Below are 17,805 nucleotides of genomic sequence, written 5' to 3'. Positions count from 1 at the left end.
GTGAAGCAGCCGCTCAGTGACTTTGTAAAACAGTGGAAACAGAGTTTCTCTGGTCACATCTGCTCAGAGATCAGCTGCTTCATGGGCAGAGCAGAAGCTGCAGGTAGTTTGTACCGAGCTGGAGTTTCTGTTTCCTCCTCCTCTTGGCTCGCTCATTGTGCTCAGTAGACACGAGACGTGGCGCTCACAGTCAGGACTACTGACACCTGAATCATCCCAATAAAAAATAACTTTAACTAACCCTCAGAACTTGAACTAGTTAATTTTAAGTGTGAACTGGCTCAACGCTGCAAACAGCTACTGGACACCAGTCAGCATTGAGAGGCAGAAGTAGTAGGGCAGGATCATTACACTCCTGTGACCAATCCTGCGGTTAGGCCCGCCTTCTCATTAGCATAAGGACACTGAAATCTAAAAATAAATCAGGAAATAAATAAATAAATGTGGAAATATATTTAAGACATTTATTTCTGTTGTTATTAACGTATTTATTTATTTATTTCTGTATTAATTAATTAATTTCCTTTTTTATTTATACGTTTATTTAATTATTTATTTATACTTAAGTCATGTATGGTCCTCCATAGGAATGATGGTGTAATGGATGATTTATGTTCATGAACAAAACCCTACTCAATATCTCTCCATGCCAAACAATAAATACAGCAACTAAAGTCCGAACCGTTGCTTACATATTAATGCATCCTCTAGTTTAAGAAGTAATTCTTCAGGCCTTCCTTTGGTCCTGTTCACAAAAAATAGAATTAAATACAGAACAATACACCGCTTCTATTAATTTAAACAAGCTACTTACAGGTTCTGTGTTATGGTTCTATCTGCTTGGTAACAATATCTCTTGGTCTGTTAAGTCAGATATAAATTAAATAGGGATGCACTGTGTTTAAACATTCTCTAATCATATAAGACAAACAGACAAAAATACTGGTGTCGCAGCATGGTCTCAAACAAAGGGATAAGAAAAGGACAAACCCAGCCCTAATATAGCTTCCCCTTCACTAGTTTCCTCCCTTCTGACAGGTCTCATAGAATAGACATTTTGGCTTGAGATTCTTGAACAGCAGTGTAATACATCAGACACACGATAAAACTCTTTAAGAGGATGTTATTTCAATTTAGTGGTTATTTTGGAGGATAACAAATTGTGGAGCTGTTGAACTGAACTGGATTGTAGTACTTTTGGTTGACAAAATTTTAAAACGTCACTCAGTATGTGAGGTTCAACAGTTCAACAAATTACTATTTAAATGAATTGACACCCCTTTCGAACAGCCACAATGAAAACTAAACATTTTAATCAAAATGAAGGAGTACTTAAGGCAAGACTGCATTCGTTTTATGTAGGTTTGGCTAAGATAGAAGGCATGTTAGTATATGTGTCACTGCAATCTTTTTGAATTTGCAGTCCAGGATTTACTGATCAGGTATCTTAATATTATAATTTATGTCATAAGCAGTGACTGGGTAATTTTTGTAAACACTGATTTATTCATTGTTATGACCCGGCTCAAGGGAAGCAACATAGAGGAGTCAAACAACAACTAAGCTATGCAAAAACTAATGTTCTGTAACATAAAGTTAACAACAAGCATAGAGTGGTGGCTAATAGCAATGCTGCTGATCCTGGCTACAAAGACAGACAGAGAGAGAGAGAGGGAGAGAGAGCACTGGAAGCTTCTCAGGATTTTTAAAGGCCAGTCAGCAGGTGCCAGGTAACGAGGGCAGACAAGGGAAGGAGGAGCTCCAGGTCAAGTTTATTAACAACAAAGTTGTTTTAAATGGGCACTGCACTGGTTTGCTTATAATACATAAAATTCAGTTAAAAACAATAAACCAAAATATAAGAATGATGCAGAACACTGACCGTATCAGCATTATATTTAATAGTTATTAATTTGCTATAACTCCTCTCAAGCATAGTGTTGATTATATTAAGCAAATGTAGCCATTACAATTCAGGGATCTTAAAATTGTTAATAGTAACTAAGTAATTTAGATTGTTAAATATAACCCAGTGATACCCTTCTCCATTACAACATATTAAACAGGTACATTCTGATGTTGCCTCACTGAGTTAATCTTAAAATAGATTGTGAGTATTAAAGATTTAAGATTGACAAATTAAAAACCTGTAAGATATGTGATTAGTCAAGTGTTTAGTAGTAGTTTAGTAGTTTTTCCTCACTCTTGTTGAGGTTTAAGGGCAGAGTGTTTCAAACCTTGTTAAAGCCCTATCAGAGAAATTGTGAATATGGGCCATACAAATATGTATTGATTGATTGATTTAAGTGTAGAAGTGTAATGCTCAGCTTTGTAACATGTACAACACATTTTTTCTTTCAGCTACCTGCCCTGGTTTGAAGTGTTCTACAAGCTACTGAATATCCTTGCAGATTACACAATCAAAGGCCAGGTAAATTGTGACAGGTGTCTCATTGCAAAACATGTGATTTTGAACAGGTCAGTTCTGAACAGTTTTTCTAGTCAGTTTCGTTATTTTGATTAGCTCCAGTATTTGGCCTGATTTGTCATGTTGGCTTAAGATATGGAAAACTTGATAATAGATTTTCAAATTTTGTACAACATTGAATAAACAACACTAACTCCTATCAGTCTTTGAATGTATCTATGGAAGTTAACATAATAAAGTGACCCAGCATTATAATCAATCAGCCTTTTGTCTGATGAAGACATGACCAAGAGATTTGGAATGAATTATAATGTGGATTTCTACAAATTTTTCTGTGCATACTTTGTAACTTGTGTTCTTACTAGGGCTGGGCAACGATAAAAAGTTTTAATCACGATTAATCCCATGATTTCCCTGATTAATCACAATTAATCGCATTTGTATACGCAAAATCCAATAGTGAATTCAAAAGTATTGAATAGTGCACTTTTATTTTAAATGTTCTGTCGTATGAACGAAAGTGCCATAACATTTGTTGTGCAATCACTTTTAACATCAGCATTTTAATACAGTAGCAGTTGAATGAAATATTCAGTGTAAATCTCAACTTAAACAATGTTATCAAAGCAAATACAAAATTAAAGCTCATTGCAACTGACAGGGCATTAATGTTATCCTGTTCCTTATGAAAAAGAGAAAAACTGGCCACAAAATCCTGAGCCACAATCATATCATTAAAACAGGCAATTTCTGAGGTAACAGCACGTTGTAAAGTTGTCGCTTTTGCAGGCCTCTCCTTTTCATACAACTCGTGTATTCTTCGTGTGATGGTGCATCTTGAGGCCATCTCAAGACGTCATTTGCCATCATTTGTTGCGTTTCTCAAAATGTTGCTCAGACCGACGTCTTCCACAACACTAACCGGCCTGCAGTCTGTAGCTATGCACTTTGCTATGGCATTTGTTAGCTTCTCTTGCCGTTGTTTACAAATAACCTTGGTTCTGTTGACTCCAACGTCTGGAAGAACTTTAAAATGAAAATGGCCATGTAAAAGCTCCGTACCCTTCTCCATGTTTGTTTATTCGCCAATTCTTTTCTTTTCCGGTTCCGCAGCAGTCAGCAACAGACTTTCACAAAATAAAATTCGGACTTTCACAATAATGCAATAAATAATAAAACCTGCGTTAATTCGCGATAAAATAATTGTCGGCGTTAAATAATCGATTACCCAGCCGTGGTTTTGAGTTATTTACTTGATGTTGAAGTTGGGTTATTGTGTCCTGCATGACAATGTGACCATGCTAGGATTGTGGATCTACAATATGTTTCAGGAAAGCCAATGGCAAGAGCTCCTGGTATCACTTCATGTGCTACCCATTCCTGAGCCAGGGGTCCCTGTTCATCTCGGTGTGGTGAGTCTGGCTCATTTTAAACTAGAAACACTGCAGGTATTGATCTTAATTTTTTCCAAAGAAAAACAATTCTACTAATAGTTCGGCTTAAGAACCTTCAGGGATGGCCTAAAACAAATATCATAATACAAAAAACTCCTAATAGTCCACAGGAAGTTGCTAAGCTAGCGGACATTATAATTACGGACGGGCCCTGAATGCACCTCTTCGGAAGATATCAGCAGATATTAGGGCTTAAAACACAATGTATATATAATATAATCTAATATAAATGTTGGGGCTTGCCTTCAGATCATTGAACAGCTATGGATCATATTGGAAACTGTGTTTTTTAATTGTTTGTTTCCACTGTTCTTCAACAAAGTCACTGACCTGCTGCTTCACATGAACACATCTCACAACACACACATACAGACACATAAAAAAGCATCTTATTTTGCTGGAGTGAACGGCCATTCATGTTCATCATTTGTAAATTCATAAACTCGCTGTGATAATTAGGGCCCGAGCACCGAATGGTGAGAGGCCCTATTGAAATTGTAAGAATTATTCTGAGCGTTTTTCAACGTGATCAAAAAGTTTTAAAGTTTGCAGAAATTCAGAAAGTGGTGAAAATGTACGTATTCTGGAGTATTTGGAAATGGGCGTGGCAAAATGGCTCCACAGCGCCACCTACGGAAAAGTAGGTCAAAGTTTGATGAAACGCCATCAAAACATGAGCTTCTGTATCTCAGACATATTTGGTCCAATCGACTCCAAACTAGACATGTAAGACAAGAGTCGCGACCTAAAGACATCTACACCGAAATCGTGTCTTAAAATCCCAGCGCCGCTTTGTGGTAGCAGGAAATGTCTTGTTTTTGGTACGTCTTACACTTGGATGTAATTCTCCTCATCCACTTTGCGAAACCATGTCAAACCCAGTCAAATGGGTCTCAAGACATTGATAATGTAGCCATAAGATTACTGTGACTTTCCATCATGCTGATTATTAATGGCGTGTAATCAAAGTTCATCAGCTCGCCATGACACGAAATCCCTAAAACTTCGATGTTCAATGTTCAACCTCCCTCAAACTACATGTGTGTATCAACAGTCCCCTCCCTTGAAGATATTCAGATGGTTTAAGGAATAGGTGTGGCAAAATAACTGACTAGTGCCCGCTAAAGGGCAGACCCGGCACCACGATTGGTCTACATCTACAAATTGATAGATACATGTGTCTTTTCATGACAAAGAAATAAGTCTCTTGGATAGATATGCTAGACCAAACATGAAGCCCACAATTTTGGATTTAGTGGCCATTTTGGCCATATTCCACATTTTTACTTTGAACTACTTGTCCCAGGGCTTTCATCAGATCAACTTTAAATACAGATGAGTGTCATCACAACAAGATGGAGATAAAAATTGATTTAGAGATTGAATTTTCGTCACACCGTTTGACAGTGGCGTGGCGCCAAAGTTTGATTAAACAGCATCAAAACACGAGCTTCTGTATCTCAGACATACACCGTCCAATCGAGACCAAAACTAGACATGTAAGAAAGGGGTCCCGGCCTGATGACATCTACACAGAAATTATGACTTGTAATCACAGCGCCCCATAGTGGCTACAGGAAGTGACATGTTTTATACTTTGATGAATGTTCCTGGCTGCTTTACAATATACAGCTCAAAAAAGCTCAAACAAGTCATTAGATCAAGGTCAGAATTGTGACATTTCCTCAAACCGTGTAAACATTGATGTGCGGCGAAGGATTTTCCTGCGCCAAAGAACACGATGTTTTCATAACTCCACTGTGGATTGTCCTATCACTACTAAACTTCTGTCACATGATAAGAGTACAAGCTTGAACAGGTCTATCTGTCAATATTTCCTCAGTGTCATAGCACCACCTACTGATTCGCCATGAAACAGGAAGTACTTTGTTAATCCACTCTGCATTATCTAACCGGCTCCAAACTACTGACCTATGGTCACAATTGTGCTCCATACATGAATATTATTTCAGGGTCATGGCGCCACATGCTGATCAGTGTGAAAATTAAATTGTGTTAACATTGTCCAATTGACACAAAATTGCTCACGCTACATCAGAGCGCCTACTTCCATAGATCTATGTTTGTGCGTAATAATAGTGCTGGCGCTACTTATTGGCAAAAGGAAGTAAGCTTTGTTTTACAACTATAATTCGATTTACATAACATTTTTCAGTTTGATGTGCAAGTGATAGTGTGGAATATAATGAGCAATTAGTAGGCAAGGATCGACATCACTTGACGGAAGCAGGAAGTGAAGCGTTTATCTTTCCGCAGTGCGCAAAATGCATGCAACGCAGAGACTTGCGCTTGGTCATCGATCGCTCTCTCCACCAATCGCAACAGGCTTCAACGTGCGGGTGCTCGGGCCCGCCAGTTCTACAACGAAGCCCTAGTTCACTTTTGCTATCTCATGCTCTCTGAGTTTCTTCCCTCCTGATACAAATAGTTAACTCCCTTGCCCATTCAGAATTATCTGGGAGTGAACTGTCGGCTGTGAGAGGGGCATGAGAAGAGAGAAGCAAGAGAAGCGAAACTCAAAGGGAATTTTTTGCTACTTAAAGGGGACATATTATGAAAAATCCACTTTTGTAGTGCTTCTACATGTTAATGTGGGTATCTGGCATGTCAACCGTCCCAAAAATTCTGGAAAAAAACAACTTCCCGCGATTTGTTGTGGCTCCTCTATGTAAGAAACTATACGATAGAGTGCGTCGAATGGGAATACGACCAGAATTGACGTCATAGTCGGTCTACATGCATAGCCCCCCCCCCCCCCCCCCGGAGGCGGAGATCTGGTGGAGGAGGAGACCGGGGTTACAAGCCTAGCACGGGTGTTACCTGGGAAGCTATCCGAGGGGGGACGCTTACCAGCCGGTGAGCAGGGTGAGAGGCGGAGATCTGGCCGAGCAGAGTCGGGGTAAGTCACGAGCCCAAGCCCCCTCAGCCCGGGCTCGCTATGTGATGTCGGGTTGCTGGCTCCATGTCAGCAGCTTGCTTCTGGTGGACCTGTCGGTTTGTTTTTACGGTTAGCAGCAGGGAGCTAACGCTAGCTTGCTGTTAGTTTGTGTTTATAGTTGCAGCACTTTCTGGAATGGCTGCTTGTTTAGTTTTTACAGCAGTATTGCATGTGGCAGCCCACCCGGGAGGCAGCGGAGATCTGGCCGAGAAGCAGAGCCTGTGGTCAGGGTAAGTCACATGCCCAAGCCCCCTCAGCCCGGGCTCATTATGTGATGTCGGGGGTTGCTGGCTCCATGTCAGCAGCTCGCTTCTGGTGGACCTGTCAGTTTGTTTACGGTTAGCAGCAGCTGCCTGACTGATCTCCCATCGGACAGGGGAGTGTTGACAGTGCGTGTTTCGTGTCGCAGTGAGTGTCTTCAACTAGAAAAGCTGATGTTTTGTTTCGGTAATTGACGGTGACAAGGTGACATGTAAGCTAGCTGGCGTTAACCTCATAGCAATCAGTGCCCGGGTTGCCGGCCAGCTTCGGCGGCAGCCGGCTGCTCGGTGGCGGGTTGGATCCCGGCTGTACCCGGGCGGCTCACTGCGAGGCTGGCGATGCTCCCGCTGACTTCACACACCTAAGAGCCGGACACGTCTCACCAGCTCAGGGTCCCCCACGTCTGCAGGGTATGTCTCATTTTCATCATTGATCATTATCGATCTGTGACAAATCTCCAGCCTGTGTGTCCCCTGTGTGTGTCCCGCTATGGTTAGCAGCAGCGGGCTAACGCTAGCTTGCTGTTAGTTTGTGTTTAAAGTTGCAGCACTTTCTGTAATGGCTGTATGTGAACATATTTACAGCAGTATTGCATGTGGAACCCCGGCTGGGAAGCATAGGACTGGGAGGTGGGGGGAGAGATCTGTTGCTTCTGTGTATGTGTTTCGGCCCGGTAGACGCAGCACCTATTAATAGAAAACAATTCACTCGGAGGCTAACCCGAGTCGTTGCTTCTGTGTGTGTCGCCCGGTTGAAACAGCAGGTATAACTTAAAACAGCTGTTTGTTGAGCTTTGTTAGAAAATAGCACCGGAACGTGTTTTGCGCGTCTACTTGTGGCTTTACGGTAAAACAGCATGGTTGGGTGAAACGGCTTTACCGCTTTACCGTATGAGGCACTAGTAGACGCGCAACAAAAACCCGAGTGGCGACTAGCTTCCCAGATGACGGCTCACTTTACTGCAGTCCCGGTCTCCGGCTGCATTGTAGCCGTGCTTTGGCGCTCGCTCAGCGGACAACCTCTCCTGTGATGCCAGGGCGGCGAAGAAGAAGAGGAGGAGGAGGAGGGGGGGGAGAGAGCTGCGCCTTATAACTTTTGTGGCCGGTACAGATTTGCTCCACGCACCCCGAGCTGCACGCACCGGTGCCGGTCACCATTAGCTCGTTGCCATCTCCGTTGCTCAATAAACTCATACCCGGGGTTTTAAGTGCATTTCTCCGCAAAAGTTGCAGCAGTGTTAGCCTAATGAGCTGTAGCCCCTCCAAGATCCGTGTGTGTGTGTGCGCTCAGAATATATGCCCTCTATGAATAAGTATACACATACAATTATATAGTGTATACACACATATCTAATGCATGTATTTAAATAATGTACATCTTTATCAGAAGGTGTAGTAGTTTAAAAGTTGTAGCTTCAATGAAGAAACACAACAAACAGATACAGAAATATATGTGTAGGACAGTGACTTAAAACTATTTTAACAACCTTAAAAATGCTAAGGGTAGATTTAAGACGTGAAACTGGATGTGTTTGCGTGTGTGTGTGCGCTCAGAATATATGCCCTGTATGAAGAAATGTACACATATAATTATAGTGTATACACACATATCTAATGCATGTATTTAAATAATGTACATCTTTATCAGAAGGTGTAGTATTTAGAAAATTGTAGCTTCAATGAAGAAACACAACAAACAGACACAGAAATATATGTGTAGGACAGTGACTTAATTTTTTTTTAAGAACCTTAAATATGTTAAGGAGAGATTTAAGGTGTGTGTGCAGGTCAATCTGAGGTAGGCTGTTTTAGAGAGGGTAAAAAGGGTGCTGTTTTAAATGATCCTTGTGTTTTTTTGACCAAAAAATGTTAAAGACATTTCATTAAGACCCCAAGGAGCCATATCAACTGTGTTGAAATGGACATAATATCTACCCTTTAAAACATTCACGTTACAATTTATACTTGAGGGTCACGATATAGTCAATTTATACATCGCAAGTGGTTAAAGCATTGAGTATATAGATAAAGTTGAGTGATTCTTGAGAGTGTATTGCTGCATATTTCCAGACAGTTTCCATTGCATGTTATTAATACTGTTTACACTTAATCTTTCTCCAGCATTCCTTCTTTACTGTGCCTGACACGAGGGAACTCCCAAGCATACCTGAGAATGTAAGTGTTGTTTTTTTTTTTAATATTTCTTTGTGAGGCTAAATCCATACAATTACATTTTCATTTGAAAAACATAAATTCTGCTGTGGATAACCCTGGTATGCACACTCCTGTCATTCATTAGATCCTGAGGGAAATCACAATCCTACCTCTAAGCCAAATTAGTATTTTTATAATTACAACAGCAAAATAATTGGAAGAGTAGTACATTAGGAAAACATCACAACTTATGTGTACATTTCAAGTTCAGCGACAAAAGCATGTTCACATTGAGGACAAAACACCAAGGCACTAACAGAACAATGTGCTTCATGCAGTCCAATACAACTAGGATGCACAGACGACCTGCCTGTTTAACATAATGACTCAACACAGGCACAGACCTAAATGCCTGAAACCTTGCATTAGTCAGTTAGAACTGAAGAGGTGAAATGTCTTCAAGAAACACAAGCAAGTCCATGTACACTTGTACAGCTTCTGGAGATAAGTGGTAGCCATTTACGAAGTCCAGATCTTTGCTTTCATGGCTTTACCATCCATGGTTGGGATGCTATCACATGCCTATGTGGTGGCTACACACAGACAAGTAGTAATTACTGCTGTGCTACATCAAATACCACTGCCCTTTAAGATCAAACACTCACTCACTCACTCATCACTCATCGTCATCCGCTTATCCGGGGTCGGGTCGCGGGGGGGAGCAGCTCAAGCAGGGGGCCCCACACTTCCCTTTCCCGGGCCACATTGACCAGCTCTGACGGGGGGATCCCGAGGCGTTCCCAGGCCAGTGTTGAGATATAATCTCTCCACCTAGTCCTGGGTCTTCCCCGAGGTCTCCTCCCCACTGGACGTGCCTGAAAAACCTCCCAAGGGAGGCGCCCAGTGGGCATCCTTACCAGATGCCCGAACCACCTCAGCTGACTCCTTTCTAAGTAAAGGAGCAGCGGCTCTAATCCGAGTTCCTCACGAATGACTGAGCTTCTCACCCTATCCCTAAGGGAGACGCCAGCCACCCTTCTGAGAAAACTCATCTCGGCCGCTTGTACCCGCGATCTCGTCCTTTCGGTCATCACCCAGCCCTCATGACCATAGGTGAGGATAGGAACGAAGATCGACCGGTAGATCGAGAGCTTTGCCTTGTGGCTCAGCTCTCTTTTCGTTACAACGGTGCGGTAAAGCGAACGCAATACCGCCCCCGCTGCTCCGATTCTCCGGCCAATCTCACGCTCCATAGTACCCTCACTCGCGAACAAGACCCCAAGGTACTTGAACTCCTTCACTTGGGCTAAGGACTCATTTACTACCCGGAGTAAGCAATCCATCGGTTTCCTGCTAAGAGTCATGGCCTCAGATTTAGCGGTGCTGATCCTCATCCCAGCCGCTTCACACTCGGCCGCCAGCCGATCCAGTGAGTGCTGAAGGTCACAAGCCGATGATCCAATGAGGACCACATCATCCGCAAAAAGCAGTGACGAGATCCTCAGACCACCGAACTGCAACCCCTCCCCACCACGACTACGCCTCGATATCCTGTCCATGTATATCACAAACAGGATTGGTGACAAGGCGCAGCCCTGGCGGAGACCAGCACCCACTGAGAACGAAACTGACTGGCTGCCGAGGACCCGAACACAGCTCTTGCTTTGGGAGTACAGAGATTGGATGGCCCTGAGGAGAGACCCCCTTACCCCATACTCCCGCAGCACCTCCCACAGTTTCTCCCGGGGGACCCGGTCATACGCCTTCTCCGGATCCACAAAACACAAGTGGACCGGATGGGCATACTCCCAGGCCCCCTCCAGGATCCCTGCGAGAGTGAAGAGCTGGTCCGTAGTTCCACGTCCGGGGCGAAAACCGCATTGTTCCTCTTCAATCTGAGGTTCGACGATCGGCCGAACCCTCCTTTCCAGCACCTTGGAGTAGACTTTACCAGGGAGGCTGAGAAGTGTGATACCCCGGTAATTGGTACACACTCTCTGGTCCCCCTTTTTGAACAGGGGAACCACCACCCCGGTTTGCCACTCCTTTGGCACTGTACCCGACTCCCACGCGATGTTGAATAGGCGTGTCAACCATGACAGCCCCTCAACACCCAGAGCCTTTAGCATTTCTGGCTGGATCTCATCAATCCCTGGGGCTTTGCCACTGTGGAGATGTTTGACTACCTCAGTGACCTCCACCAGGGAAATTGACGACGAAACACCATCAACCTCGAGCTCTGCCTCCAACATAGAGGGCGTGTTATTCGGATTCAGGAGTTCCTCAAAGTGTTCCTTCCAACGTCCGACGACCTCCTCAGTTGAGGTCAACAGAGTCCCATCCTTACTGTACACAGCTTGGATGGTTCCCCGTTTCCCCCTCCTGAGGTGCCGGATAGTCTTCCAGAAACACTTTGGTGCCGACCGAAAGTCCTTCTCCATGGCCTCTCCGAACTTCTCCCACACCCGCTGCTTAGCCTCCGACACGGCAGCAGCTGCAGCCCTTCGGGCCTGTCGGTACCCTGCAACCGAGTCCGGAGTCCTCCAGGATATCATATCCCGGAAGGCCTCCTTCTTCAATCGGACGGCTTCCCTGACCACCGGTGTCCACCACGGTGTCCGAGGGTTACCGCCCCTTGAGGAGCCTAAGACCCTGAGGCCACAGCTAGCCACCGCAGCTTCAGCAATGGAGGCTTTGAACACCGCCCACTCTGGCTCAATGCCCCCAACCTCCACAGGAATGCCAGAAAAACTCCGCCGGAGGTGTGAGTTGAAGATACCTAGGACGGGGGCCTCCTCCAGACGTTCCCAGTTCACCCGCACTACTCGTTTGGGCTTACCAGGTCTATCCGGAAATTTCCTCCATTCCCTGATCCAACTCACAACCAGATGGTGGTCGGTTGACAGTTCCGCCCCTCTCTTTACCCGAGTGTCCAAAACATGCGGCCTCAGATCAGATGACACAATCACAAAATCGATCATCGATCTGAGGCCTAGGGTACTCTGGTACCAGGTACACTTATGAGCACCCTTATGTTCGAACATGGTGTTTGTTATGGATAATCCATGACTAGCACAGAAGTCCAATAACAAATGACCGCTCGGGTTTAGATCAGGAAGGCCGTCCCTCCCCACCACGCCTCTCCAGGTGTCTCCATCGTTGCCCACGTGGGCGTTGAAGTCACCCAGCAGAACTACGGAGTCCCCTACTGGAGCCCCATACAGGACTCCATTCAGGGTCTCCAAGAAGGCCGAGTACTCTGAGCTGCTGTTTGGTGCATACGCACAAACAACAGTCAGAGTTTTCCCCCCTACAACCCTTAGGCGCAGGGAGGCGACCCTCTCGTCTACCGGGGTAAACTCCAACACCGCGGCGCTCAGCCGGGAATTTATGAGTATCCCCACACCCGCCCGGCGCCTCACGCCCTCGGCAACTCCGGAGAAGAATAGAGTCCAACCCTTATCCAGGAGTACGGTACCAGAGCTGAGACTGTGCGTGGAGGTAAGCCCCACCAGATCTAACTGATAGCGCTCCACCTCCCTCACAAGCTCCGGTTCCTTTCCCCACAGCGAGGTGACGTTCCACGTCCCCAGAGCCAGCTTCTGCCGCCCGGGTCTGGTCCGTCGAGACCCCTGATCTTCGCTGCCACCCATGTGGCTGCGCACCCGACCCCAACGGGTCTTCCCACAGGTGGTGGGCCCATGGGATGAAGAGAGGGGGGGTGCCACGTAGTTTGTTCGGGCTATGCCCGACCGGGCTCCGTGGCAAACCCGGCCACCAGGCGCTCGCCATCGAGCCCTCCGTCTGGGCCTAGCTCCAGACGGGGGCCCCGGGCTTCCTCCGGGCTGGGTCACATCTCCTCTCCTTCCGTTATTCATTGAGGTTTTTTGAACCATTCTTAGTCTGGCCCCTCACCTGAGACCACTCTGCCATGAGAGACCCTACCAGGAGCACAAGGCTCCAGACAACTCAGCCCTCAGGTTCATAGGGACACGCAAACCTCTCCACCACGATAAGGTGACGGTTCCAGGAGAGAAGATCAAACACAGCTAACTATTTTCTAAATAAGACCCACATTCTCACACATGTTGGAGGAGGAGGAATGGATGTGACAATGTCAAATGGTACATACCATGAACACTTTTTGAGTGTAAGGGGTAAACAGCGTTGCGGCCGAATCCAATACAAGAAGTAATAATAACAATAATTCATTTCATTTATAGAGGCTTATCATAAACGGAACAAAAAAAAACAACAATGTATTAAAAAGACCAATAAAATAAACTAGGGCTGAAGGGTTTGGGAAAATAATCTAATGCGATTTCCCACCCCCAAATATTGCGATTTAATATTCGATTTTTTTATTTTATCCTCTTTTCCCCCCAAAAAAACCCATAATGAATGATTTAAATATGACCAACACAATATTAGATACATTTACTGTACAATATTATTTCCACGGCTTGCTTTTCCGGGGAGCGATCAAGTCCAAAATATGTCCTTCAGACTGCGTGTTAAGGCAAAAAGTTAAAGTCCGTAGTTAGAGCTTTGTTGATATTGTCCATATTTATATTAATATATCATTTGTATTGGATTTAGCTAGAAAGCTGTTTACCCCTTAAACTCCAAACGTGCTTTGTGGACTCAAACATTCGCCCACCCTTTTATCAGCATAGTGTTGAGTAGATAATGAGTGAATTTTTGTTTTTGGATGAACTATCCCTTTAAATTTGTTGGTCTTTACCTTCTAAACTAACTATCAATATGTTTGTTTTTCTCTCCTTGCAGAGAAACCTAACAGAGTACTTTGTAGCAGTAGATGTCAATAACATGCTTCATCTGTATGCTAGTATGATTTATGAACGTCGAATCCTCATCTGCTGTAGCAAACTAAGCACTGTAAGTAGTGTCAACTTCCTGTTTCCTCTCTCTTTTACAACTTTGAATATTTCTATTTCTAAGGTCTATGACTGAAAACAACAAAAGTCTTTGTGTGTATATATTCTGTTAGTTTTTATGCCATTTTAGTTTTGTGTAATTCATATCATTTTGAATTTATTTGTTTCTTAACATCAGGAAGAATATATCAGATAATTTGGTCCACTTTTATAACTGAGTGAAACGTGGAGTTAATCCCAGTGTCCAGTCGTAACGTGAGAAATGTAAATCTATAGATTGCATTTATATTGTTACCTTTCTGAAAGGACTTTAAGATTTACTTGTACTGCAATTTTGAGACTGTTAGGTCAGGGTATGGGGTTGGAAATGTTATCCTTATTCAAAGCAAGTTGGCATCAACCACTTTGGTTAGCTGTTGAAATCGAGCCTTTCCACACAGTACATCAGTTGATTCCTAAGACAAATATTCCCCAAAATGTGTGCAGATTTTAAGGTTTCATTACTAACTAGTAACCTACCTCACAATGTTAGGGAAAGTTATGTCAAATTCATGTATGTGCCTCTTGTCTTAGATATCAGTCCCCTATAGTGCTTTTTCTATCAGGATCCATGCATTATTTCCTGGGAAATTTACAAAAATGTAAAAAAGAATGCTTGCAGTGTAAAAGAAAGTTTAACAAAGACATCTTCAAACTGCCCCTTAGTTTTAAAATTGGATGTTTTTTTTTTCTTGGCCTATGTCCCATCCTTCCAGCAAGCTCTATGGAAATCTGAAATAGTTTTTGCGTAGTTCTGCAACGAACAACAAAGACAATTGTGATTATATGATATGATGACATTACAATGTTTCTATCACCACAACTCGGTAGAAAATATGATAGTAAATAACCATTCTGATAGTTAATAGGAAATAATGAGTAAAGAAATATGAGATTTTACATGTCTTTACAATCCAATGGCCCAGTGATGTGGTGGGATTTATCCCAGTGCTATTGATTTTAGACAAGTACAGTAGTTATCATTTTGTATTTTTATATCGCTCTGATTGAAACAGTAGTATGATCTTACTGATGCTGAGCTCATTGGGCATCTGTCTCCACTAGCAACCCTACTGTTGTGGTTCAATGTCCCTGCTCTCATAATAATTTATTCAGATCCTACTCAGACATAGTCACATAAGAGTGAATGTTGGATTTTCACGCTATGTCAGCATGTTGGTCCATGTGCACCTAATAGCAGACAAAGCTGGCCAGTAGTGTAGATACTACATTCCATTAAGGCTGATATAATCAATTTTAATTTAGTTTGTTTGACAGTTCACAGTAAAAGAACTGTATATAAAGAGCAGCAATTTAACATAACCAATGATACATTTAATCTGTGTTCTTGGCTACAGTTAACAGCTTGTGTCCATGGGTCTGCAGCCTTGCTATATCCCATGCACTGGCAACATGTTTACATTCCTGTCCTGCCTCAACATCTCTTAGACTACTGCTGGTGAGTATACTGCTTATTATCTCTCCAAAACTGTTGGCGTGTGTACTTTCAAAGATTAACTCACATTGACAACAAGAACAGGACCATACTCATCAGTACACACACCGATAAAGCCTCTCTCTTACACAGATGGTAAGACATCTTCTCATTTAATGATTTGTATCTTTTTTTGCTGTTAATGTGAAGTCAACTCTTATTCTGTGTAAATTAAGAGTGAGAGTGTTCTCATTGGGATACACTGTTGGTGCCAGCAGGGCTTAAAACTAGGGTGTTCAATGAACAGCAACTTAAGAAAACACATGCAAGTTGACAAAACACAAGCAAAGTAAGAAAACATCTTCATCAATTTCAACACAACCCATTACAGAAACACGCAGCAAATAGACAAACGCTGCCAGTATATAGGCTCCAGGTGTGTGTGATCAATCTAATTTTCCGATCTCCACTGAGCAGTTAAAACTTGGGTTTCTGCGATTGAAGATACAATTTAGAGACCAATCACAAGACAAAGAAGCATCTAATTCCGCTGCCTGTTGCGGATGAGAGATGGAATTCGGCTCCTCTCAGGGCTGGAAACAAAACACCATACAGGCTGGCATCTTGGGCCCTTGGTATCGATCCCTCGTCATTGATCCGTCCCCGCCTATATTGTATGAGGCTTGGTAGCCTGGACCAGTCCCCTTTTCTCCCCCCTCCTTCCTGATTTTGAGAAGGTGGTCCAGGAACAGCTACAAAATCCTTACCAGGACACTCGCCTCTCACAAGATGTCTAGATGCTTTCTGACACTAGAAATCGTAAGACCATCTGCTGTGGTCAGCTGCCTCAGGTGGATCAGGCAGTAGCAGCACTGACTTTTTCCTCTTTTCAAAACTGCCCACGGACTACAGTTGAAAATATGCCGATGCTAAACTGGCTCATTGACACAATTGTTTATTAATGAACCGTGTCCCTGTAATTTTAAACCAAATAAATAAAAGAAAGATGAATGCAGGATGATTACTTCCATGCAAGCCATAATGCACAGGGCCTTGGCTGTCCAGGTGCAGCTAGAAAAAACAGGCAAGATCATCTCACTGTATCAGTGTTAGCTAATGCAGGACATGGGTGAAGGCTACAGCCCCAAGCGTAGCGAGGAGCTGAGGGAAAATGCTTACCTGCTCCCTAGGCTGATTCAGAAGCAGGCAAAAGCGGCTGGCAAGGCTATGGCTGTACTGTGGATGGTGAGACACTTTTTCTAGTTGTGCCAGTCCAGTCTGCAGCAGGAAGACCAAGCCTGTCTAATGAAGCTACCTATAGATCCATCCGCAATGTTTGGCCAGGAGGCTGGGGCTATACTACAGTGTGCGCAGGAGGCCCATCATTACACTTTGGTAGTGTCCGGTAGCTTCGGCTGCCGTTCTCAGATCTACTTTCACAGTCCCAGGGGTTCTGTTGCACTCTTTCCTCAGGGGGTTGAGTTGTCTGCTTGGCCACTGAAACATCCAGTGGCCAAGCATGTTGAACATACGGAAGGCTTTACTGACCCTTAAAGGCATTGTGGCTCTGATGGAACCAGCCTGTGTGGAGTGGTGCAGAATTTCTGAGGTGCACCCAGTGAGCTTGTGTTAGAACCCCAGCAGGTCCACCCTGCAATCTGGCGTTGATCCTGGAGACTCTGCAGCAGAACCTTCTTGACTCCCCTCAAGCCTGAAATGGCTATCACTCAAGACAGCATTTCTGTTGGCAGTGACATCTGCTAGGAGAGTTGAAGAAATGGAAGCTCTACAACTTTAGGCCGCATGATGGGAGAGTTGTGCTGCATCCCAACCTGGCTTTCCTCCCTAAAGTTCTCCTAGATTCACAACTTAGTCAGGTGATCAAGCTTTATACCCTCTTTTCCAGACAAGCAAGGGGGGACAGTCGGTCCCCACTTTGCCCTGTCAGGCTCTGCAGTTGTTCAGAGCAACACAGGCCCACAAGATAAACAACTAACTTTGCATGTAATACAAACTGGAGTGTCTAGGTAGACTATCATCAAGCACTTGACTGTCTTGATGGATAGCAGTGTTGATCCTGCAGATATTAAACATGAAAGAGGTATCAGTGTCACTGGCAGTGTGATAACAATCTAACCAGGTAGTTGCAACCTCCTGGATTCTGCGGAGAAAGGCCTC

At 43.9% G+C, this 17,805-nt stretch overlaps 1 protein-coding gene across 4 annotated transcripts in view; it reads left to right on the top strand.

The window, feature by feature from the left end:
- Positions 1-17,805, top strand: part of dennd1a (DENN/MADD domain containing 1A) — an 80,523-nt gene that overhangs the window by 37,605 nt on the left and 25,113 nt on the right. For all 4 annotated transcript variants that reach the window (XM_062413229.1, XM_062413228.1, XM_062413227.1 and 1 more), the window contains exons 6-10: positions 2,362-2,431; positions 3,760-3,840; positions 9,223-9,276; positions 14,044-14,154; positions 15,551-15,651. In XM_062413229.1, the coding sequence (XP_062269213.1) occupies positions 2,362-2,431; positions 3,760-3,840; positions 9,223-9,276; positions 14,044-14,154; positions 15,551-15,651 (417 nt within the window). The remainder of the gene's footprint in view (positions 1-2,361; positions 2,432-3,759; positions 3,841-9,222; positions 9,277-14,043; positions 14,155-15,550; positions 15,652-17,805) is intronic.

Source organism: Platichthys flesus, chromosome 19 (genome assembly GCF_949316205.1).
Source record: "Platichthys flesus chromosome 19, fPlaFle2.1, whole genome shotgun sequence".
Classification (NCBI taxonomy): domain Eukaryota; kingdom Metazoa; phylum Chordata; class Actinopteri; order Pleuronectiformes; family Pleuronectidae; genus Platichthys; species Platichthys flesus.
The sequence above is the reverse complement of the archived record's forward strand: the minus strand, read 5'-3'. Positions and strand labels throughout refer to the sequence as shown.